This window comes from Suillus plorans (assembly GCF_016647745.1).
Source record: "Suillus plorans strain S12 chromosome Unknown HD556scaffold_9, whole genome shotgun sequence".
NCBI classification, from domain to species: domain Eukaryota; kingdom Fungi; phylum Basidiomycota; class Agaricomycetes; order Boletales; family Suillaceae; genus Suillus; species Suillus plorans.
This window is the reverse complement of record NW_024537393.1, coordinates 23690-48127: the sequence shown is the minus strand read 5'-3', so window position 1 is coordinate 48127 and position 24438 is coordinate 23690. Positions and strand designations below refer to the sequence as shown.

At 48.4% G+C, this 24438-nt stretch overlaps 6 protein-coding genes across 6 annotated transcripts; 1 reads left to right on the top strand and 5 right to left on the bottom strand.

Annotated features, from left to right (window-relative positions):
• Positions 1 to 876: 876 nt before the first annotated feature.
• HD556DRAFT_1341618 (ribosomal protein S11-domain-containing protein) lies at positions 877 to 1827 on the bottom strand. Its single transcript, XM_041302117.1, has 4 exons — positions 1734 to 1827; positions 1449 to 1617; positions 1133 to 1389; positions 877 to 1081 (listed from the first exon to the last, which is right to left on the bottom strand). Exons 1-4 carry the CDS (start codon positions 1734 to 1736, stop codon positions 1055 to 1057), a joined length of 456 nt encoding a protein of 151 aa, XP_041164177.1. The 5' UTR covers positions 1737 to 1827; the 3' UTR covers positions 877 to 1054.
• Positions 1828 to 2217: 390 nt separating this feature from the next.
• On the top strand, positions 2218 to 3035 carry HD556DRAFT_1019271 (uncharacterized protein). Its single transcript, XM_041295897.1, has 4 exons — positions 2218 to 2517; positions 2571 to 2630; positions 2689 to 2759; positions 2811 to 3035. Exons 1-4 carry the CDS (start codon positions 2475 to 2477, stop codon positions 2829 to 2831), a joined length of 195 nt encoding a protein of 64 aa, XP_041164176.1. The 5' UTR covers positions 2218 to 2474; the 3' UTR covers positions 2832 to 3035.
• A 1598-nt stretch (positions 3036 to 4633) lies between these two features.
• On the bottom strand, positions 4634 to 6111 carry HD556DRAFT_1439047 (uncharacterized protein; the record flags this gene model as incomplete). Its single annotated transcript, XM_041305918.1, has 5 exons — positions 4634 to 5236; positions 5273 to 5297; positions 5349 to 5515; positions 5571 to 5956; positions 6027 to 6111. The coding sequence occupies 5 exons, from the start codon at positions 6109 to 6111 to the stop codon at positions 4634 to 4636; spliced, it is 1266 nt and encodes a 421-aa protein (XP_041164175.1).
• A 4591-nt stretch (positions 6112 to 10702) lies between these two features.
• On the bottom strand, positions 10703 to 15093 carry HD556DRAFT_1439046 (uncharacterized protein; the record flags this gene model as incomplete). Its single annotated transcript, XM_041305917.1, has 10 exons — positions 10703 to 12333; positions 12409 to 12532; positions 12589 to 12785; positions 12843 to 13005; positions 13060 to 13200; positions 13251 to 13358; positions 13423 to 13578; positions 13633 to 13812; positions 13872 to 13985; positions 14053 to 15093. 10 exons carry the CDS (start codon positions 15091 to 15093, stop codon positions 10703 to 10705), a joined length of 3855 nt encoding a protein of 1284 aa, XP_041164174.1.
• Positions 15094 to 17925: 2832 nt separating this feature from the next.
• On the bottom strand, positions 17926 to 18442 carry HD556DRAFT_1505364 (ubiquitin family-domain-containing protein; the record flags this gene model as incomplete). The annotated part of the gene is made up of 2 exons (XM_041309023.1): positions 17926 to 18334; positions 18384 to 18442. The coding sequence occupies 2 exons, from the start codon at positions 18440 to 18442 to the stop codon at positions 17926 to 17928; spliced, it is 468 nt and encodes a 155-aa protein (XP_041164173.1).
• A 1422-nt stretch (positions 18443 to 19864) lies between these two features.
• HD556DRAFT_1304987 (uncharacterized protein) lies at positions 19865 to 20926 on the bottom strand (the record flags this gene model as incomplete). The annotated part of the gene is made up of 5 exons (XM_041299732.1): positions 19865 to 19893; positions 19943 to 20210; positions 20261 to 20442; positions 20560 to 20836; positions 20867 to 20926. The coding sequence occupies 5 exons, from the start codon at positions 20924 to 20926 to the stop codon at positions 19865 to 19867; spliced, it is 816 nt and encodes a 271-aa protein (XP_041164172.1).
• Positions 20927 to 24438: the final 3512 nt, after the last annotated feature.

Sequence of the window (24438 nt, the reverse complement as noted above, 5' to 3'; positions counted from 1 at the left end):
TCAAATGTCCTACTCGATGATAGACCGAGGTAAGTACCTGACACAGACATACAGCTCACTGCTTGGAAAACTTACTCTGCTCTGATACTTTGACTCATCTGCATAGACCATCGCTGCAGGAACAATGACCAACTCCTTACCTTCCTTCCCTCACAAATTCATGGCTTTACCGTACTCCGCCGCACCGTCCTTCACTTGCACGATTCCAGGCTCTGTGTACAACATTCATTCGTGGATAACTTCGCTAGCTGCAAGAGCGGCGTAGGTGTGGCGAAACAAGTCTGCTCGCGAGCGATTACGGTTCGCGGGAACGGCGATGAAGAGCTGTCGGGGTTGCAGTAAACGAGGAAAAAGTGCGCAGGGTGCTGGATATGGGGTTCTTGAAAAGAGATGATTTTTCCCAGTAGCATATCTTACGAGGATATGATATCCTACGAGGATACGATCCTATGAGGATATGATATCGTCGCTGCTGCGATATCGGTTGTTCAAGGGAACTTATTAGGGAGTGCTTACATAGTACCGCAATGTCGACAATGAGTCGCAGTACTGATGACAAGTTTGCTACAAGGATAGAACGGGAATTTGGAAACGTACATGATTTCCGGTCCGTCCCGTTCCCGCCTCCTGTGACGTGGCAGACCTCGGAATAGAACCCAGACATGGTGCAGTCCGCAGAAACCTATACACAATCATGAGTTCCCGTTGCTGGCTGCTCCTCGCATTCAATAACTTCAGGCTGAGGAGGTACAACGTATGTTGCGTTATGTTGGTGGTAAGAACAGGAAGAAAAATCATTACATAAAGCGGAAGCTCAAAAACCTAGTCAACTTTCACATGATTTTCACGCTCAGCGCTCAGATCATCACGCGTCGATACGAAGCACAAAAGATGTTGACAGCACAATACTAGAGACACAAACAGGTGAACGACCGCGGGGCAGGCAAAAAACCTGATGCGCGTCGAACGGCGACATATCATTTGTAACTCCAATTACATGCATAGCAATTTTTGGCTCTTCGGAAATCTGATAAGAATAACATGAAGATGGAGATCACAGACGACGACCACGACGACCACCCTGTTAAAAGATTAATAACAACGTTCCCTCGGAACGGGTGAGAGCGCGTACCTTGCGCCTGGTGGAGTCGGTAGGGACAGGGGTAACGTCCTCGATACGCCCGATGCGCATGCCTGCGCGAGCAAGAGCACGGAGGGCGCTCTGTGCACCGGGACCGGGGGTCTTGGTGCCAGTACCACCGGTTGCACGGAGCTTGATGTGGAGGGCAGTGATGCCGACCTCGCGGCAGCGCGTGGCAACGTCTTGAGCAGCCAACATAGCGGCGTATGGGGACGACTCGTCACGATCAGCCTTGACTTTCATGCCACCTATTCACGATGATCATCATGTAGCTAAGATCTATACCAAGATAGCGAGTCGCGCGTACCAGTGACACGGGAGATGGTCTCCTTGCCAGAAAGATCGGTGACATGGACGAATGTGTCGTTGAAAGAGGCGTAGATGTGTGCAACACCGAAGACGAGCTCTCCTTCAGCAACCTGAGGACCGAGCGAAACGGTGTTTTCTTCTTTGGCGACCTTGGTTTTTTTCGGGGCCTGTGCATCCAAAAGTCAGCTTGCAATCCATCTGAATGACAGGCCAAAAATGCGAAACGGTGCTCAAATTGATGGTATAAAACATTTCAGGACGGTGTACGGAACGATATACGCACCATTTTGACGGGCTTGAGGTATATTCAGCGATACGGGCCTTGGAGTCGAGGAATCTGAAGCAAGGTTTAGCGGGCTATTGAGAAGTGAGCAAACATGAACAAATAACAACAGTACGCGAAATTCAAATTAATTTGCACGGAACCTGGATCGTGTATAAAATACAATCAAGTTGCTTGAAAACTCCTTCATGCTATTCACCTCAATTCAGAACGGCCCACACGACTATCAAGCTTCCTCAAATTCCCAGCGAAGTTTCGAAGATGAGAAGATGGAAGTGAATGGCCACTAGTATTCATCAATGCGTAGTATGTAGTATGATCTCAATGTCGCTTTTAGTGGGCGCTCCTATTACGACTCGCACGCGAGGCTGTCTGCGTGTTAATAGAAACATGGCGATCGATAGGCTGCGTTAATTTTACGTGTGGTCGGACCCTGCTTAATACTACGGCTAGAAGAATGATATCATGAAATATCTCCTATTAGTATCACGTCCTGAGTGGAACAGCAAACGCTTCCTCAGTACAGTACACATATAGAAGCCTTATCAGATACTCTTCTCGGCAGGGACACCCAGTCACCTGGCTGCAAATCCCTAATACGGTGTCCTATTTATGATGATGGATTGATCAGTTGACCTGTCAATCTGTCACTGTGACATATATAAACCAATCAAACAGGTCAGGGACTCTTATTCTCCAACTTGCATCTAATCAACCTACATCCACCTCTACTCATTCACCATGACCGTCTGCCAGGCCTTCGCCAGCGCTCTCGCTAACAAGGGTGCGCATGTTGTACATATTCGATCGTTACAGAACATCATGACCCTCGATCAGGCATGAACCCACAGCAGCTCGCTATCGCAACTCAAAGTGACCAAGGCCGCATATCCCAGAGTACGTCAAGACACTGCCGTTCTTCGATCGTATATATATGCTGACTGATAACGCACAGTTTGCGCGGGCACCGTGACCCCCACGAGCGCAGAATACAGCAAGATTGCATCTGCGTTGGGTCTGAGCAGCGTAAGTATCGTTCGATTTGTTTTGTGTGCTCCTTTTGATCTGTCGTGTCAGGTCCCTGCTAGTCACCCTTAGTTTTGAACCTTTTTTACTGTATAGTATTCGTAGTCTTTGTATCAATAACCTATGGAATGATATGCTGGACGAGACAACTGCTGGCAGTGATTGCGATACGACGAGCACGGCGACTTGATGTCCTAATCGAGCACAGCCTACCCAATACCCAAATATATTCAACAGATAGAAGCAGACTCACGATAAATATTGGTCAGCCTATCGAAAGAAGATAGTCATTAGGGTTCCAAGAACGCTTCGCCAGAGCACAGTCCCTCGAAGGAGTCAACACCTCCTATGCTCATCACCACCGTGGCCCCAATTACAATCAGACAGATCGACGATCAACGAGTCTTGCAAAAGGAAAAGCCAAAGGAACCAAAGGTCAATTTACGTCAAACCTCCAATCGAGGTCCCCTATCATCCGCACCACCCACAAATCGCGTTTCAGGGCTTCACGTCACAAAAACCGAATCCATGCACAACGATACGCGGCGGAGAACACGACACGATAACGCCAAGACCGTAACTTACCTTGCAAGGTTCGCCTACCCCCCGCATGCGTTTGCAACGTTGCAAGCTCTCCGTTTTGAGTTTACGCTTAACCATTGAAAATATTTCGCGTAATATCCGACGAGAAATTCAGCTGGATTTGTCGCCCTTTGTGTTAGGGCCATGCGCAGTTAGGCCGATGATGCGCAACCCTCGTAGCCTCGTTGCATCGGCGCTGTACCTCTTTCGGAAGGCAGCGTGTTTTACACGATGCAGGTGTTCAGGGACTCGAATATTGTTCGAAAACAAATATCCGCGCGTTGGAAGTCGTGAACTTACTGGAATTCGCAGGATGATAAGCGTTTAGCTCACGGAGCAAAGTAAAGCTGTGGTAGCACAAGATACGCGGCGTCCGCAAACTCGAGTCAGTGCATGTGATTATAACCATGGACTTGTGGAGCTTTGCACAAACCCAAGTTTACGTGCACACTGCAATGTTTGAAACACTCAGACTTATCCGCGGAGAACTCACCTGAATGTTGGAACGGTTGAAGCGTTTTGACTTTCACATTTCGATCAAACAATATCCAATTGCAATATCAAATCAACCACCCCAGTGCGAATGAGAACGCTACAATTGTCATTCAAAAATACTAGGTAAAACGTCACAAAGATCATGTACTACTACTGTGTAAGTACTCAGAATCATCAAAACCCATAAGGGAGTCTGCGAAAACTAAAATTCGCAAACTTATCGTAAGAAGCAACTAACCGATAGCGAGACGGTATATCTGAAAGCACGACGGCTGGGAATGGCAGGGAGAAGGGGGATACGGAATATAGGTTCAACGGTCAAGTTCTGGGAATCAAGGGGGAATCGATGAGGAGCAGATGAAATGGAAGCGGGACAAGGGAGAGCAAGGAACGCTAATGACAATGAAAGCGGAACGACGCAATGCTACGGGGAATGTATGCTTGTGCAATCAAACGCACATAAAAACGCGCTCCTTAATTAAGGGTTGAAATGTTCAAAGGAAATAAGTAACAGGAACGAAAACGGGTATGGCTCAGAAATCCTGCCAAAGCCAAATGCTGTCAAGAAAGCGAAATGGATAGGATACAAAGAAATAAAGCATTAGTATAAGGAGCAGCGCCAATGATGAGATGCAGATGAGAAAGATGCGAGAGAAATGGAAAGAGTCAAGTCAGATGGATACGAGAACTAGGCGACAGATAGCAATATGAGACAAGTAGAGTAGTAGTCCTGGGACCGCTAAACTGAAACCAAGCAAAGACAAATCCAAAAAGGAAAGAAAGGAAAAGGAGAATTTTTAAGCAGCGTTTGTTGAGAACGAGGAGCGGGCACGGCCTGGAGCTGCAGACGAACCAAAATAGGGTGGATAGTTGATAGTTTTGCCAGTCGGCGGGCTGTATGCCACATTCGGCGACGGCATCCAACGTTCGTGAATCCGTTCTCGTTCCCTTTCCTGCTCATCAGAGTGAGAACGAGTTATTTTTTGGGGCGACGACGCGGAAACGGAGATAGTCCGCGGTCTGGAGGGGGGGATTGGGGACGTAGCACGTAAGCGAGACGCCGACAGCATCGACGCTTGCGTTGGGGTCTCAGACCTAATCGATGGTGTCGTCATCCGTGCGGGGGTCGTTGGTCTTGACCCTCCTGACACAGATGCAGACGTACTTCGAGAATGAGTAGCCGCGAAGCGCGAAAGCATGGATGGCATAGCTGGTACGTTGTACGTAGATGCCGCGGATGAGGAAACCGATTGACGCCGCTCGCTTAACCCAGTTGGAGCGGCGGTGCTGGGACGGACAGGTGACGTTGTGGCTTGAGATGATGCGGACTTAAGAGTGAAACGGCTAAGCTCTGCTCGAAGAGCCTGGCATTCTTGTACTTTTTGGTTGTGAAGGGCTTGCTATAACAAAAGAAGACAAGGTCAGCGGCGTAAAACATCCTTGAAACTATAACGTACTTGTCTAGAAGAATAGTCAGCCAAGTAAAAACGTATATATCAAAAATTTACGTACTGCTTTAGATCGGCTTCTAGCTTGGTGACAGATGATTCTGCGTCGTCTAGCTTCCCTTTTAGGGTGGCCTCGACTCCCTTTGCCAATTTGGTGGCTTCCGAATGAGCGAAATGATTCATCAAAATCGCCCTGAGCAGCGCAGCACTCAAGGATAAAGAAGAGTTCAACTGCACGCAAAAGTTAGCCGGACGACAAACATTGAATAGCGATGAAAAAATTTACCTGGTCGTTAGATTTCTCATCATTAGTCAACCAGTCTTGTAGCTCGTTGTGTAGAGTCGAAACCTCTTCCACTGAGCATTTTTTAGCAGCTACTTTGGCTACTTTATCCTCCAGCCTACGAGCTTCTGCGCGGGTACGCGAGGAGCCCGGCTCAACGAAGGGAAAACGATCTTCCCGTCGTGGCGCGGAGCGGTCAGCAATGTCAAGAGCCTCAGTGAGGCCACCTCGCCGCCGAGTAGTGGCCCATCCACTTGCTGAGAAGTCGATGCGGATCAAACGCACATCCTCGCTAGTGAAATGATCCCGACAGAACGGACAGACGGGCTGAAGACGAGGCAATGTCTTTTCTACGATTTTATGGCAGCAACTAGAGCAGAGGACATGACCTGGGGGATAGAAAGATTTATGACTCGAGTTAAAAAAAATTCCCACATCATGAAAAGATTGAGAGCTCACCGCAAGGAATTGAGTGAGGAACACAGTGCGGACCGTACTCTTCTGCGCACACATCGCAGACTGAACCAGGACTAAGCGTGAGCATGAGGTCAAGACGATAAAACCCTTGCCAGGTTTGCTAGTTAGAAAGCTTTTGACAAGGGGTATCGCTTGACCTGGTGGTGGATAAATAGCATGAAGTGAAAAATCTCAGAATGACGGCAAGTCACCAAAAGTAGCCAAACAATGCACTGCACGCATGGCTTGATAGCCAAACAAATCATATTTCTTCTGCCATCTAGCCATAATCACTAAACACGCCGTCTTCATAATATGTTAATTTCATCTACAAGCTGCATCTGCAGGTTCCATGACATTTTCTAGAGAGCCTCCTCATGTTCTAGGTATTTCTTTCAGGATCACAAATCACAAATTTTGGATGAATAATAATTGAGCTTCCATTATGCAATGGACAAGTACTAATTTAGGGTTAGGGCTTAGGGTATTTCACCCTTTGTCCTGGTGGCTTTCAAAGCATGACTCGACTAGAAGAACAGCCAAGGCTATCGTACGAAACTTGCCGAAGGAACTCACAGCCTTTTTGTGCCAATACCGCCTAGCTATTGGCAAAAATATCACTCGGAACCGTTTCTATCTCACACTTTTACCCATTTCAGGTCATATAACATATCTGGTGTGCGAAACACGTGTTCCCGCCACGGCGGGATTCACCCGCTCATCAACGGTGTATGACTGATGTTCCCGCCTGTGTTACGCCGCAGCGTAAATACCCACAATCCAGGCCCACATATGACTCCACTGATGTAGTCATGGGTAGTTTCGCCTAATCAGGTGGCGCACTTCGCTGTGCTCTTCCATGACAATCAACCATCATCAGCCGTAGATGGCATCCTTCCTGGCCTCGGACGGAGCAAGACAATGGCCAAACTACCAAATGGCAGCAAAGCAAAGTTGCCCACATCAGGCCATCTCACGAGCTGTTCACGAGACTATCCACCGTTATCGGAAGTCGGAAGATGTCTATCGGTACATGCTTGACACGCCGGACCTACAGGTTTGTCGCAAATTTTGGAATAAAGTATCGAAAGGCCAAAAATTCGACTGATTATTACACGACAATAATCCTCTGCACACACGCACACGTTCGACTTGCGATATGTTTCCTTTCTTGCCGACCATCGATTATCGGATTCGGATAGTGGATAGCAGGCTCTTCTTCGAACACGCCCTAGGCCATGCTGTCATTCTCTGAAGCGTTTTTTAAAGTTATCACAATCTCATCGTGGAGCTTGTGGCGGGACGAAGGTGTGCCATTCCGTTGGTCAAGGTCCCGTCTTCCGCGATCCGGCGTTGTCAAGAAGATATAACGAGGCTGAAACACGAGATCTCGTCGTTGCACAGCTCTCACTCGGTCCCAGGCACACTGATCCGATATCGATTCGGAGGATCTGTAAGAAACTGCGTACCCGCGCACAGATCGTCCGGAGCGCTTGCAATGCTCTGCAGTCTTCCCGCAGTGCCTGGCGGATCCAGCGGCTGCGGTATCGAGTCATTCCCTCGACAAACTGCCATCGGCGCAGTCCGATCATAGCTATAGTAAGCTGGTGTGCGCTAATCACAGGTCTCTACAAACGCACACGGGATCGCACGTTACGGAGTTTGCTCTGCCCTTCGATTAGTGCGTCTCCTGATACCTCCAGATCAAGGTATTGGAGTCCTTCTCCTAATTCACACTTTCTTCGAAGTCAACTGAACGTGATGCCATGAGCTGAACGGGTCACCACTCTTCCCATCGTCAATTAAGGAGATCTAGCGACCTATCGGCGGGTCGCACGTTTTATACCGAGGGTGACCTCTTTCGCCAACACCATACGGGGGCATTGTTTAGCCCCCCTAGCGAGCGTCTATCGCAGATTTACATGCTGAAGCTAACTTTATGTTGTTCATCCCCAGGTCTAGGTGCGGCCTGATCTCACAACAAGGTAGGGCAGCATCATCGTGCACTACTAAGTACTTACCACATCATGAAACTTAATATCTTACCCCACCCATGCTTCATCTCCGGGGCATGATCTCAATCACAAGGATAGCGATCCATCATATAACTAGCTCTATAGAATGCTATGTATAGGCCGATGCGACTGTACATGAATATATGTGCTTCCAGAATATTATACGTGGAGAACGAATAGATAGGTGATTGGGTGGAAAGATCCCTGAAAGCCTCATCGCAAGCTCGTGGCATCCATGATGCGTTCTATCTGAAGTTGTTCGCGCACGCGTGCAACCTTTTCCTCAGGGGTTCACCCAACAACCAGCTTCCCTACACCACCTGTTATTGTGCCCTCGGAAAGCAACTGCAGTACTTCACCCACTGTGACTGACTACCCCAAATGAACTTCGCCTCCGCGCCTCCAACATCAAGTGCAGCTACGGAGTTTAGGAGTGAGAGAACCTGGGAAGCACGCAATTGGAAAAAGAAACGCATCATGAAGGACCTGCGCGGCTAGTACTGCCGTCTCCAGTAATCTCCCGTCCCCAATCATTCTCGCGAAATACGTCCAGAAAACGCGGCAAGTGGGACTTATCTTATCCAACATATGGCTGCGGCACGGACGTGGCTAAAATCAGGGAATAGACACGCATCATTCATGATACGCGCATGACGTCGACCTCTGGCCATTATTAGTTTTGTACTATCCCATCTCTTGGTGTGCTCCTTGTCGTTCCACGCAAGTACCGCTTGGATCCGTGGAAGGAACATGACGGCACGGACCACTCACCGGACCGCTGCATTGCGGGCTTCGCGAAGAGGATATTCGAAAGGCCTTCCAGCGTGCCTAACAGTCTCGACCGACCAGGGGCAAGAAGTATGTGTAATGCTTCATTCTTCGGCGGTGAACTTTGTTTCGGCTTGAAGGTGGGCGGCTTTTGCTAACGACACAATAGATATCTAGAGGAAATTCACTTCTTTGTTTTTTTTTATTTTTGGAAAGGTGTAGCAACAGAAAATAGTTCTAGTCTTACAATGTACGGTATAGTTAGCGGGGCTCTTTGAGAAAGGAAGTCGTTCTGACCGACAAATGATATCTACGATTTGTTGGACCGCAAACTTTAATTCGAGGTGACGGATTAATAGCGGAAATGAACTTACTGTTCACATGACGGAGTCGATGCCTTTTATTTACAATTACATGGTTCCCCGATTTTTGGTGTTATCTGTTGGCGAATGGCGCTCCATTGGGATTTGAGTTGCTCCCCCTTCTTTACCATTGACCTGGCATTCTAATTCTGGATCAGGTATTGGTATTGCGTTGTGTCGCATGAGAAGTAGCATTTCCGCCTGGCAAATATTCGAGGGCGTCCACTTCTGTTACCTGAGGCGAAAAACGATGACGGCGGCCGAAATCCATAGCCTTACTGGTCGTAACATTGTCGCTGGATCCCGACACTGACGTTTTGCAGATAATTTCAACCGGAGTAGCGTTGACCCGACATGTCAAATACATTCCGGCTCAACTTGAGAACTGCGCTCTTCCTGGTCCTCAGGCACATATTGAGTATCCATGACCGGCGGAATAGAATAACGGATGTTGAGGAATGCTAGTAAAAATACTTCGATGACACTGTGCCCTCTGCTCCATGGGGTAACTCGGCCTCAGATGCCAAGAGCTCGGCAGCATACGTGCTATTGTCGACAACCTGACGTCAGAAGGTGCAAAGGATCTTGCAGCCATCGATGCACACACTTGCTGCGGATTTTTAAAGGTGAACGAGCATGACCTTCGTGTAGGGATGAGTTATCGCGGATAGAAGCTGAGTAAACCCACTGACAATTGACAAGGACGCACCACGATCGACATGCACATGATAAGTGACTGGGGTGATGGGGGTAGACAACGTCTTCTTGGTGTTGCCCTCAGCAACGATTCAATGACACAGTCATGGTGGTTTTCTTTCCTGTTGTAAGTTAGCACGCAGTATAGTACATATATCAATCCATGCTGGGTATGAATGAAAACGTGTTAGATTCGATATCTTCGAAATGCATGCGATTACAATGTGATGTCCTAGCGTTCATCGTGCCATGAACACGATTCATATCTCCGACTCGTGCGATATCCGTGTGATCCTCTTGTACTCCACCTCATGGTGCTGCGCTAGTAAAAGAGCACCGAAGGGCTGTATGAGGGCTGCTCTCCCTGCTTAGAAAAAAATCAAAAAGGCAGAAGCAGCCAGCCCCAGCTCTACCGTATGAGACCCTGGATCAGTCAGCAGACTATTTGAAAACGTGCCGGCTCCTAGAATGACGTCCTCTGTCAGTCATGAAGGTACTGATCGGTTAACCCAGCTTGCAGGGAAGGGTATCTGTGCGTATATGTGCTAATATTGTCAACAGAATTCTTCCCACTGACGTCAGAGCCTGCGAGGGATCTTGCGGCCTTCAGTCGAACTCGCATCAGAGCTAATTGCGAAAGTTGACATGAGCATTTGCAAGGATGATCAATCGATGATGAATGACCGGGACCTGTGGGCCCCGGGTGGGAGCGACAAGGATACAAACAAGTCGCGGTACTATTGGGAGCATCAGGGACAAACAAACACCAAACAATGCCTTGGTGTCTCATACGATCATAGTTGTCATACGTATACAGACTTCAAAATCCATGCACTAGCTACAATATCTCTAGCGTTCTGATGTTCATGTCATCAACAGCAGTTATGTCCTTGACCCGTGCCATGATATTGTGATCCGAAGCGATTCTCCTGTACTCCCCACCACGCTGCTGCGCTAGCAAAAATGCGCCAAAAGCCTGCCCGAGACGAACCGTCAACCGTACCGCTCGTAAGGGCAACTCTGAATCAACACTTTCTTCATATTTGTCAGGAGAACCGCTCAGTGAACGATCTGACATTGACCAGGGCATAGACATTGTTTTGATGGACATATCATCCTCAAAGTCAAGTAGCCCGGGGTCATAACGATTCCACGGGCGGACCAGCAGGAATGACTGCGGAATGGGCCTTGTGCGCGAGAATTGAGTCAGTTTATCCTCTGTGGTGATCACAAGGTCTTGAAGCCCGTCTGCCTTTACAAAATAAGTGAAATATGTCCCCTGATCCCTTCTTCTGACATCTGTGACAGGGAATGCGATGCAAGGCAGTTGCAGTCTGGAGTTCGCGAAACGAGGAGCACTGAGGTTGTCAAGGAGGGTATAGAGTTTCGTAGCTGACTCCACAGGGACAACATCTTGCAGCCTGGAGACGGACATTTGCATCTCATCTTCCGGTAAAGATGTCAATATGCATGGCGGGGCTTTATACGAGGTAATGTCAGCTGGGAGACAGCTGTTGAACCGGGATGATTTCCCGATCCAGTCCAGGGCGGTAATGTCGCCCGACTGGGCGACGATCTCCTGTATAAGCCGGCCGAGCGCATTTTGTTTCGTTTCGCCGTAGATAATGGGTAGGTGGATGCCGAAGATGCCAAACAATGAGTACGCGATGTCTTCCTGCAATGTAGTCACACGGCTTGATGCCCATTGGAGTTTCTCGCGCGCGCCTCTCATGCCCGAACGGAAGGTGACAAGGGACGATGCATCTATGCCTGTTGAAATCTGCAGCTCCTGCATGATAGTGGCAGACTTCTTGTGGTTAGGAGAGTGGTCGTCGAGATATCGGGTCCAGTCTGCTCGGAAGAAGAGAACAACTACGGAAGCCAAGAATTCCTGAATAGTCCATCCTCGTGTGTTCCAAGCGCTCTTTGCCAGTGCGCCATACTTCGCTGAGGACGGGACGTCCGACAGATAGATGATCGTAAGAGCTGACTGACGATACCAAACAAACATAGAGTTCACTGATCGTTGGAGCTCAACATTGTTGTTCTGATCGATGCAGCAGGTATCGCTCCACGCCCAGCGATACCCCGCATCACGAGCAGTTTTGCAGAATGTTTGCAACTTGACCATGGCTCCGACAGGATTCAAATCGTACACGACCTTGTCCTGGATGTCGTGCAACAGTGGCTCCTTCTGTTCCCACCTGTGCGACAACATGACTCGACTGAAGTACTTCTTGACTGTTTCTGTGATGAGCTCCGTTTGAAGGGGAGCATGGATCATCAATGAATATAAAAGCTGCTTGTATTCTGTGCTTTCCATGAAAATGTGTGTCTGCGCCTCTAGGTTGCATAAACGCCCAGTAGAGGTGTTGAGTAGACGAAGTGGAGCATTTTCAAGTCGAACGTGAACGGCTTGTTGAATGGCGTCCTTTGCTTCAGATGGACTGATATATTGCCAACGCAGCTCTGGAAATCAAGTTAATGATCTTCCCATTGACACGTAAGTAATGTGGGGCTTGCTTTGTTTCTGAGTATCGGGACCGCAGTCCAACTTGGAGAGCATCATCTCAAAGGCATCAATTGCTTCGCTATAATGTTGGGCCTCGTAGAGTGCTACATGTTTCATTTCGTAACCAAGATATGACGACGGGTCGAGTTCAATGACCTGCACATCGGTGGTATTAGCACAATTACCAGAACAACAATGGATATCATCCACACCTTTTCCGCATCCTGAAGGGCCTCTGCATAGAGCTTTAGTTCTAAATTTACCTTACTGCGGTGCGTAAAAAGGGACGTCCTCGTAGAATCTAGCGCAATCGCGGCCGTATACAATGAGACAGCCATCTCATAATTGCTCGCAGTAACAGCTTCGTGTGCCTTTGCGACGCAGTGCGCAGTGCAGTCTAGCTTGAAGGCTGATCAGTACCACTATGAGTATCATTGTTCATTTTGTTTTACCTTAAAACACTTACTGGTAGACCATTCGATGCGGCTGCCCTTCCCAGCTTCGTTGACCATGTTCATCATATATTGAAAAGATTCGACTGCTTCGATCACCCGACCAGCAAGGAGGAATGCATCACACCGTCTTTGGCTGATAGTTTCCCATAACGAATCCAAATCCCAACCGAAAAGCTGTGTGGTGCGCTTGATTAATCAAGTGTCCTCGGCAGCTTCGCAGTGACGCACCACCGTGAATATCTTCAATCTAGGTTCTAAAAGTGTCGGATGTAAGAACAAACCAGTAATACTGGCCGTGAATTGATCAGCGGCTTCGCTGTACTGCCCATTTTTCAAATCAATTATCGCAAGCTGCGCACGTAAATATGACTGGAGAGTCTCAAAGTGAGAAAACTTGCAAGGTTTAATATCAAACCTACATTAATAACGTTGCATGGAAATCTATTTCGGTGTTGATAAGTAGTAGTCAGGTCTTTAATTCGTCGCATCGCCTCATCGTGATAATTGGCATTGAAAAGTGAGACAGCCTGGACAAAATGATGTTAAAGTTTTAGTATGACTAAAAAACTATGGAAACAGCGATAAAAATACCTTGATCAATAGTAAGAGATCGACTATAATCGGATCACGATTGCAAAATATGAAAGCGAGGTCGAAAGCTTCCATGGCGCCCCAGAGCTGCCCATTGCCGCAGAGGGCGATGGCCTTGGAAATGTAGCCCAATAAGGAAGGCTGGATCGCAATTGACTGTGAGATAAAGTCAACCTGTCGTCAGTGGCTTCATCAAGTAGACTATCTGACCTTGACTGCATCTTGAAGTGCATACTTCCACTCGGCACGTCGTGCCCTTACAACTGAGCGATTAGCATAGGATTCGTAGTTGTTATCATCCGCGTCAATCTCTTGGGTCAGCAGCTCTTCAGCGGTATCTAGGATACCAGTAATGGATGCATCGCAGAGCGTCGCCTGTATAGTAAGGATCTGTACAAAGTAAGTTCACATTCCGTCATAAGTGAACGCATCGAAGGCAAACAGCTCACGTCAAATAATGAGTGTACGTCGTCAATGTCAGAATCTTCGTCAATTTCCGAGGAATGATTACTCGGACTGCCGTGATTGCTAAGGAACTCTTCATTTCTCTCGTAACTGCGCAGCTATTCGCCACCACGCCGAATAATGTAGATGAATGGAAGAGCGAAACAATTATGGGCATAAGCATACCTGAGTTTCACTGAATGGGAGTTGTTGTTGCCGTGCTTCTTTATTTTCCAATATCCCTTCCTCTGCATTGTATTGCTCGAGTATATTCTTGATAGAGCAGAGCAGCACCTTCCCTTCACCATCACCACTCACAAGCACCTCTCCATTGAGAGAAATTGCAACACAGCGAACCCAGGCAGTGTGCTCGAGTACCTGTCCTATCAACTTGTGTGTCTTTGTGCTCCAAAGCCGTAAAGTCTTGTCATCCGAGGCAGTGGCAATGAAGGAACCGTCAGAAGATATGGCGAGAGAGTGGTAAGCGTGACCAGTGCAAGGTTGACCGATCTGGGCTCCGTCATCTGAGCTCCAAAATCTGACTGTTTTGTCGAACGACGCAGAAACAAGTTGCTGACCGTCAGGCGACCACACGACGTTTCGAATCCAATGTTGGTGAGCGTCGATTTTGAGAAGAAGCTCGGCATTGTCGGAGCGCCAAATCCGGATGGAATGGTCCGCTGACCCGGAGGCTAGTTTTAGCCCATCTGGGCTGAATGCAACACTCCAGACCGAATTATTATGACCGTCAATTGTTGCAAGGATAGCGCCAGTCTTGGCATCCCATACGACAACTGTTTTATCGTGCGATCCGCTGGCGAGTCTCTTTCCATCAGGTGAGAAACACACCGACAACACCCAGCCTGTATGCTTCTCCAGTGGATCGAATATCATCTGTTTGCTCTCAACGTCCCAGACGATGATGGCTTTATCATCTCCGCTGCTCGCAATTTGCTTGTCGTCTGGCGATACTGCGACCGATCGCACATAGTCCTTGTGACCCTCGAATGGCTCTCCTACCAGTGATCCTCTCTGCATGTCACAAATTCGCAGGGTTTTATCGTGTGAAGCGGTAACGACTCGTCGGCCGTCTTTGAAGAACGCAACCGCCAACAATGAATCAGTGTGACTTCGCATCGTCCGCGTAGGCGCCGATCGCTCTTGCATCATCCGATCCGCGGATGCTCTTGCGGTGGGGTGCGCTTCTTGAGACACTCCTAGTAACATGTCGCGTTAACCTATGCAGGGAACAAGATGATCAGTAGCATCTCCAGTTGACGAGAGCAGCATACTTTGGGGATGTATTACGGCGTGGATCCTGTGTGTGTGGTAAGCAGTTCCCAACTCATGAAGGCGCTTATACAAGGTTTTGTTGGCTCAGTGCATGCTGCTACGGCGCGGACTTCATTTACCTTCTTCTATCGCTGCCCCCCTGGTAAGTTTGCGATTGTTCCTGATTATAAGTCGGCGGTTTAAGGATTTTTCTCCAGGCAGGATTTACGATTGGGTTTGATTTTATAACCAGAGACCGCCGAACAACGTAGACTGTCAGATGATGTCTCAATCACTATGTATGCGTATTCGGTCTGAGTGTGTAGTGCCCTGTTAGCATTCCGAAGTAGATCGGCTCCCAACAGGGTGGGAAACACGAGTCCCTGAACGCATCAATTACATCAGTGGTGAAGACCTCAACCACTGCTCGGTAAGCATATTTCCTCATCACTCTTAAGTCGAAGCTCACCGCCCTCGCGCAGACCTACCCTGCGCTGTCTTGCCACGTTCGCGTCACTCCCTCAAACACCCATCACCGATTCCCATCCGACCAGTACTTGATATTGACATCCCCAACTTCAACTCCCACAGTGCTGCCAGCTCTGACACCACCAACAAAAATCCCCGCTGCTCCGAATTCTGCTTCCAAGTCCACCAAGGCTTCCTCATCTTCGTGTCACACCGTCTCCCACAAAACTTGGGTGTGTAGTGTAGTCTCCTTCACAGTATTTTGTTATTTACATATTATGAAACTTTAATTATGAACCAACGTGTCTGCTTGACTGAGGGAGCACTGAGATGAAGATGCAATATACAAATTATGACTACCAATATTCGACAGGAACATGTACATAGACAGTAGGGTAGTATGCACGATGCAGTGGAAATCATTGAAGAAAAATATGAAGGGGCCTGCCGCCGCGAGGTAGCGGTAAGAGTCAACTGGTGGAGAAAGACAACAAGGGAAAAGATGTCGATGACGAACGCAAAGGGGATCCGACGCTAAATCTTGACGCGGACGTACTGCCTGCGCTGTTCCGAAAATTTTTGACCGGCGGCGATAGCATATTTCATGGCGACGCGGCCGCAGAATTGGCGTGAAGGGTTATAGGGAGGACGCAGAAAGGTGGCGCCATTCATGAGCGCTAGGGTTGGGAAAAAAAGGCAGAGAATGCTGTTCGCAGAGACCGCGAGCTCGACGAGTAGAACGAAGACATGTAATTAGGACAATGAAGACGACAATACATAAAAAAAGATTCGTACCTTTCTCCGGCACAGTTTGCGGGGTCCAACCTTTACTAAATAACGTCAGTTGAATGCTAACATGAGTGGTACTCAAAATAAATTTTGAAACTCTTGAAAACTCGCTAAACTGCGTTCAACTCCCTTCAACTCCCCGCTTAAAGTTTGAAAGAACTCGCGCAAGTCCGAGAGAAATGTGCTCGGCACACGTTGGCATGTAGTCGGACTTTAAAACGACACTTGTGATTTTCAAAGCGTGCTATGTACATAGGGGAAAGTGGTAGAGTAGCGGTCCAACATAATTGTATTTCAAATGAAAGCATTAATAAAATTGTAAAAAAAACAAGGCCCGCGGGAATGAAATCAGCTGTAGGTAGGGAGCGCGGGAGGGACCAAATAAGTGCCGAGCGGAGGAGGGGGGGATGCTGAGCAGCGGGGGGGGGATGACAAGTGTCGGGAGTAGTGATGTTCCGGCCCGGCTTAGGCTCAAAGCCCCGGCTTAGGCTTGGCTTCGAAGGGCTTAGGCTCACAAAAATTCAGAGCCTAGGCCGTGAGCCCAAGCCAGCCCAAAGCCGGGGCTTGGGCCCAGCCAGGCCGCGGCTTGGGGGAGCCAACGGACAGAGCAGCTTTGCGAAGCCAACGGACAGATCAAGCATTAGTGGTAGTCTAATTACAATGTGTCTAAATGTCCGTCTCAACATCTGACACGTCCTCAGCATCATCACCCAAAAGTAAAATGTCCCAACCTTCTTCTTCATCCACAGCGTCACCAGTCTCTGCTCCCGCTTCCGCTTCTTCGTCATTGTCGTCCAGGTACTCCAACTCGACGAGAGACGATGGTTCGGGCTCCCGGAACAGAAGATCGTGTCGTAGCGCACATTTAACACACTGGAGTGCTTCGACGATGTCAGCCTTGAGCCGGTTGCGCCGTTTCGTGATGGTGATGCCGCCTTGTGAGAACGCCCGCTCGCTCGAGACCGACGATGACATGATTGATAGATAGTCCCGCGCAAGTGAAGCCCAAACAGGGTACCTCTGCGCATTGATCTGAAGCAAAGATTATCATTAGCGCGAAATTTCTGAGTAATAAAAAATATACATACACCCCACCATTGAATGGTGGACAAGCCAGATGGTGGAGCCGCTTCAACCGTCTCAAGGTAGGCCAAAAACTCAGCCCTCCATGGTCTTGTTGGGTCACCGATTGAGGTAGGTGCTGGGTTGGTTGACGAATCATCCTCAGAGTCACTGAGGACTTCGCGAATTAGCTTCTTGAGACTGCCAGCTCTGCCTAGCTTAGTTGCGTTCTGCCTCCGGCAAGGCTTCTATGGCAGTGCCACTAAACATGCCAAAGCCATGGCTCAGGCCGGCGGCTCAGGCTTCTCGAAATCCAAGCCCAGGCCCAAGCCTTCCTCAGGCCGTGACGTAGGCCTGGGCTGGGCCCGGCCTATTTGGGCCCGGCTTGGGCCGGCCCAGGGCCTCAAGCCGGGCCGTGCACATCACTAGTCGGGAGGAAGATCTGCATGCCTCCGCGAAGACGCAAGATCAAGTGGAGGGTGGACTCCTTCTGGATGTTGTAGTCGCTGAGGACGGGGGGATGCTGAGTAGCGGGGGGGGGATGAAAAGCGTCGGGGGGAAGATCTGCGTGCCTCCGCGAAGACGCAAGATCAAGTGGAGGGTGGACTCCTTCTGGATGTTGTAGTCGCTGAGAGTACGGCCATCTTCGAGCTGCTTTCCAGCGAAGGTGAGACGCTGCTGGTCAGTTGGGATGCCCTCCTTGTCCTGGATCTTCGCCTTCACGTTGTCGATGGTGTCCGATGACTCCATCTCCAATGTGAGGGTGCCTCCGTGGAGACAGATAAGGAGGCGGAAGGTGGAGAGGCCATTTGCCGGTAAGGGCGAGGCGCCGCTGGTCAGGTGGGATGCGTGTGGGATCCGGATTATAATAGATTTCCTATAAAATAAAAGTAAATGTTAGTTAACTACACACAAAAATGACTTACCTTGGGTGGATGGCACCCGAAAATTTGATGGTGGCCTTCTCGGCGCTGTGGATGGGCATCGAGGTTTGAGGGTGAGGTCGACAACGACAACGACAACGGCGTGCTCAGTGCAAGACGAAGCCTCGGAACTTTCCAAAATTTCAAACTCCGCTAAAAACTGCGTCACATATACACGCAGATAGGAGTTTTGATCCCACACGCACCATAGCCCCCCACCATAACTATGCCTCGTCCATCCACTCGTAAAGAGCTCTTGAATATTGTGGATCAGGCCGAACTTTCTTTGGCCAGGTTATGATACCAGGATATCCTAGAGGACTGGTCAGACTTTGAGAGTGATTCCAGCTCCGAGGACTCGCTTTCTACTACTCCTTCAGACGATGATGTTTCAATCAGTCTGTCTTTAAGCACTCCTTCCCCCATGTCCCCCGCCTCCCCTATCACAGCGACTTCAGCGACTTCAGATTCTTCTGATACCAGTTCTGTATCATCCGATGACGTCGCTTTGCCTTACGACAGGCTCCAAGACACCATCGATGCTCTTCGTGATGAGGTTATGAGGGCTCGTGTACTCCACAAGCCTGACGAGCCTCCTCCACGAGCATCTCAACTTCACATGCTGGTTCACCACGAGGAACACCGCCCTCACTTGCATCAGGAAACTGGCGGGAAAAAGGTTTTTGTAGATACAAATAGCAACATCAGATCACATGTCTACTGGATTATATCCAAAGGCAAAGCAATATATAATCATGACACGATGGCATCAAAGGACAAGAAGTTGCAAGAACAAGCCAAACTTGATGAAGGATTATATGTCCCAACAACTATGATATACAATAGATAAAATATTGAAAAGGTTCTGCATCTCTCCAAACCTGTGGTCATCCATCGCCTGAGCTGAACTTCATGATTGCTACTTGCAATGCCAGTCAGCTGGCAATCAAGAGTTACAAACTACATGCAATACTGGCCTGAATTCATAAGTGTGGTGTGTCCTAGGTAATCTTTTGTAAATCACCAACAGTTCTCAATATCTGTGGTACACCTGCTGCCCAAACCAGACTATGGTCATCAACAACCAGACAACAATCATATATTGCAAAATTGATGGAGCACTGACGCCAGTCAGCCATTCCTCGTGATTTTGATATGTGTAAGACAATGCCTTGGCAAACACAAGCAATCCTGGACTACAGCAGTCAGCATCTGACTCGGACTCCGCTGTGATAAGGTCCATTGGGGATGTTTTTATTGATTTAATTAGCAAAGCGCCGTGCAGGAGAAGATACTCAATATTGTACATCTAAACACGAAATCATGGCAGCCAGTACGTTAAGGTAAGGAAACTAGTACATGGTATCACAAAGGTTATGTACACATGAGCATAAAGATACGTGTCTGATAGCTTGTAAGATGTCCATGTGAAAACGACTGATGCGAATTCATTCAACCACGCGTAGCCAGGCGCCTCGTCTCCTCTAAGGGCGGCTGCCAAGTGATGACGAAGCTGCAATGGTATCAGCATTTTGAAGAGGACGTAAGTAATTTGTGCCCACCGTCGCTGTCAGAGTAGTCAGATGCAGGCGCATTTCCAATCGCCAGTTCATAAACTTCTACCTCAGCTTTGGCACGACACATCTTCACATGCAAGTGATATAACTCTAACTCGGGGTTGCGCTGATGAGAATGGTAACCTTCCATATCAAGGTAAGTTGCCACGAGTCCTGTCTGAGAGCGAAGTTCCAAATGGCATGCCTTATCAAAGGCCTCTTGAACGCCAGGTGGGACCCATGTGCTCGACAGGTGGAACGAGGAGTCGATGGACTTCAGTGATAATGTCAGACTAGCCAAGTAGAAAAATTGACAGTACTGACGTGCACGATGACTGGCATTCGTTGCTCTAGATGTGTGATACAATTTGAGTAGCCATATTTGTCCGAAAAAAGTTGTCTAACTGGCGTGAAGTTGGGGTCTTGCTCTCTTAACCAAGTTTCGCACTTGTGTTGTACAGCTGCCGAATAGGCTCCTATGGATGTTGAACAGGCCTCTGTAGATACTGAACGGGCTACAGTAGGTTCAGCGATACATATTGAGGTTGTTAAGCCAGGGCTGTCGTTATGTACGAGTGAGCGAGTTGTAATAGCACGCATTGCTAAGTAGTGAGGTGTCAGACCATTGGTTTGCGTAGTTGGGAGAATCTCACGCATTATCCATCGTTGCTGTACGTGATCGATAGCCTGGCTGCACAAAGACATCTCCAGCTGACATCGATCCCTCTTCTGTTCCATGAAAGCTCGCTCTACGGCTACGCGCCCTTTGTTATCCTTAACCGTTCGCAACGATTCTTCTGTCTGTGCTTCCAATATACGCCCTCCGATTATCTGCCAGATATCGCCGTGATAGACTCGGCCTTTGAGCAAGAAGTACAGAATATACAATTCAGTCCGAAGCTACGTAAAAACATTTAGGTGAACTGATACTTTAGAAATTGTAGACTTGCCGTCTTCGTTGGTATGAGTCTGATGTAGAAATCCAACCATTTGGGACCTGCCAATATGTCCGAAAGCTCGCACATGCCATTATGAATGGCTGAGGAGTTGAATGGTGGAAGATAGGATGGAGCTGGTATCATGACTGTTGTGGTAAGGAAATATGTACACGCGCGACACATGCTATCATGGAGCTCGTTTGTTAACCAATATTTTGAATCGGAATCTGATTTGGGCGGCGATTGAATGGTATGACAGCTGGCCATCAAATCAACGTTACTGGCTATCAAACAATTCGAATTCTGGCTGGCCATCAGTGCTAGTGATGGATCAACTTTTAGGAGAGTCATGAGCACTGAAATAGCTAGAGACTCGAGATGAAACAAACCTTCCACTATGAATGTGCCTGTGTGAGACTCTTAGACGTCAATCTGTATCTGGGTACTGCCCTGGCGGGGCAGTGAGGTTAGACTTCCGCATAGAAAATTCAGACGTAAAGAGGGCATACGTGGTGACGAGCTCGGCATGCCGTTACATTTTACAAAAATCTTTGCATAGGGTGCGGTGGCAGGCAGCCAGGCGATGGTGGCGGGGATGAGAGCCATGTTCGTTTACCTGAAAAAGAATATTATACTGGTCAGATGCTGGCGACTTCAAACTTCTCAAAAGTCAACAGTGCTTAGCGTACACCCAGATTATCTCACTGCAGTCCAATCTTTGAGTCACTTTCCCAACAATGTCACGATGATGGACACGACAAATCGAATACGGACCTAGGTTTCATATCCACATCGTTGATATAACATTTGAATGTCATTGGGGACTGTCACATCGGCGTGGAGACTGGTGATAAAGGACAAGAAGTTGATACATATGGCCCGGACACCCGAACTCAATGTGATGATCAGCCTTAGAATTATGTAAGTAAGCGTGCTCGGTTCACCTTACCAGTTACTAAACACCCTCACCAACTTGAAGTTTTCCATTGGTTTTGTGTCGACGTATTCATTAAGCACATTCTCATAGTATCGATGCGAGTGGGGTTGATGTCGGGAGCGCAAATTTGCACCATTATGTAAGTGTAAAGTTTGATCGATAAGGATCAGTAAGACTCTAGTACGACAGCCTATCGCAGACGTAGCTTCAGCAATGGCGGATTATTCCTAGGTCGTTGCTTTTGGACCCCTCTTGAACAGGTCTGGATATGGTGCTTCATAATCGACCTCGCTCCTACTCGCGAGCAAAGCTTGCAGCGTCTAAATAAAACCTGGAACTCTTTCGCTGTAATTCCATCACCAATGGACGACTCAAGCTTTTTGAACAATTCCGTTTGTTCCTGGTATGTCCACTCGAATCGAATAGAGCATGGTTTTTCATGTTCTCCTGCTGATTTATCAATAAAATTATTGCACCACAGGAATGTAGTTGATACCTCGACGACGGTACTGGAAGGTGGCTAAAGACGATAGCCGGTAGTATGCGTCTATTCTCACTGGTAGGTCATGGTTAGTTTGGGATATCCTCGAGAATGAAGGAAGCTGACCTTGATATCCACACTCATCAGATGCGCATCTTACCCTCCAATAAGTCTCTCGAGTAGTCTTATCTTTCCAAGGATACACTGCCGCCTCGGTGTAGGCCTCTTTTCCACACCCGTCGGCACATAAGCAGCACGGGTATCAAAAATTGCGTTCTTCGCGGTACTTCTCAAAGTGTGATGGAATAATCTTCTTTCCCTCGTCATCGTCAGGCCTCCATATTCGAGTCAACGCTCAGAAGTTATACAAGGTTCGAATAATCTTACCAGTACCATTCTATCATTGATTTTGACGCACTATCGTAATGCAGGAGGGCAAAGCGGCAAGTCATGGCTTCTACCATGAGTTTGGCGAGCCTCACGGCGGTTTTCGTGACAGTCAGGTGGGGCAGTGATCATGGAAGAAGGTGAGGATGGGGTTTCCATTGTGCAGATGGATACAACAAGGCCTCATCGCTCTTTATAGATCCTGTAATTAACCATGTCATGGCTGGTCCGACTTTTTTTTCTCCCGTCAAGTGTGCCAGCCCCTCCTGCACTGCCAGGATCTTGGCCTGTGGGAATATGCAACTCGGGTAACAGCGCTGGCCATCTTAACGTTCAGGTTTGTCACGTTATATTATACTGTTGAAATTTTTTGCTGTTGTGCTCAATTGTTTATCCGTTCGCTCTTCATGGATATAGCTTCGTCGCAAAGGCTTTTCAAATGCACTTGCACACGTGAGTTTACTCAGGAGAGTGCATTCACAAAGCATCAACGTTCCTGTCTGAAAGGCAAGAAACGATTGATCAGTGCTTTGTCTAAAGCAAAAGATCTCCTAGGCTCTGTAAAACGGGCCCGACTGGATACCAATGGGAACAGACAGCATGTGTGTATCAGCATGCCCTCTTCGATTACACATCCCCGCTGTCCACAAGCCCCGTCGTCGTCTTCCAACCATGTCAACGAGACATACAGTGTGGGGTCTTCAAGTCTTCACCCGTCTTTGCCTTTGGCCGCAGTGCACCCCCCAGGGGAGGTGCCTTCTGCAGGTTCTTCGATCCAGGACAACATACCCATCGCAGCATCCAACGCCAACATCGGCACAACATCCACGGAGGAAGACGGTTTATCACTGGCGCAACGCAGAAGTCGACGTGTTGATGTTCGCATGCCATCACATTATAGGCAGTACGACGATGTACTCCCGCAGCCTCCCCCCAGTGTTCCAAGTCATATCGTTCAACAAACGGAATCTATCCCCGTCGCAAATTCCACTAGTGTACTAACCACGGCTTGTACGTCGTTGCGACCCGCTCCTTTCCGCACGGCAAGGAATGTATTCGGACTAGTGCGCCAGTTTTTCTCTTCAACCCCCCCGTCTCATGACCCAGAAGAGGCCGCAACACTTCACGATATTAGTTCTATTCCTATTCCTACTCCAGCAGGTCAGGATGGCCCTGCTGAGCCTCACAACTCGTTTCACCCATACCCCAATCAAACATCCTTTGAGCTTGGGCATTGGTACTGGAATGGCACGGCACAGAAGTCGCACCAGAGCTTCAAAGGCTTGCTCGATATCATCGGATGCTCGGATTTTGATCCCAATGATGTGCGACATACGCATTGGGACAAGATCAACTCCAAATTAGGTGCGAGTGTCGATGAAGAGGATGATGAATGGTTGGATGAAGATGCAGGTTGGCGCAAAACGGAAGTGACAATCGAAGTCCCTTTCTCTCGAACCACAGCTCAGCCAGGTGTTCGACCTTACATTGCAGCAGACCTTTACCATCGGTCTCTCATATCGGTTATTCGCGAAAAGCTCGCAAATGCTGAGGATGTCGAACATTTCCATTACAAACCTTATCAGTTGCGATGGAAGCCCCCCCATCTACCGCAAGAAGTCAACATCCAAGGCGAACTGTACACTTCACCAGCTTTCATGGAAGCTCACAGCACACTTCAGGAATCTCCTGGAGAGCCAGGATGTGATTTACCTCGCGTGGTTACCGCGCTTATGATCTGGTCCGATGCCACACAGCT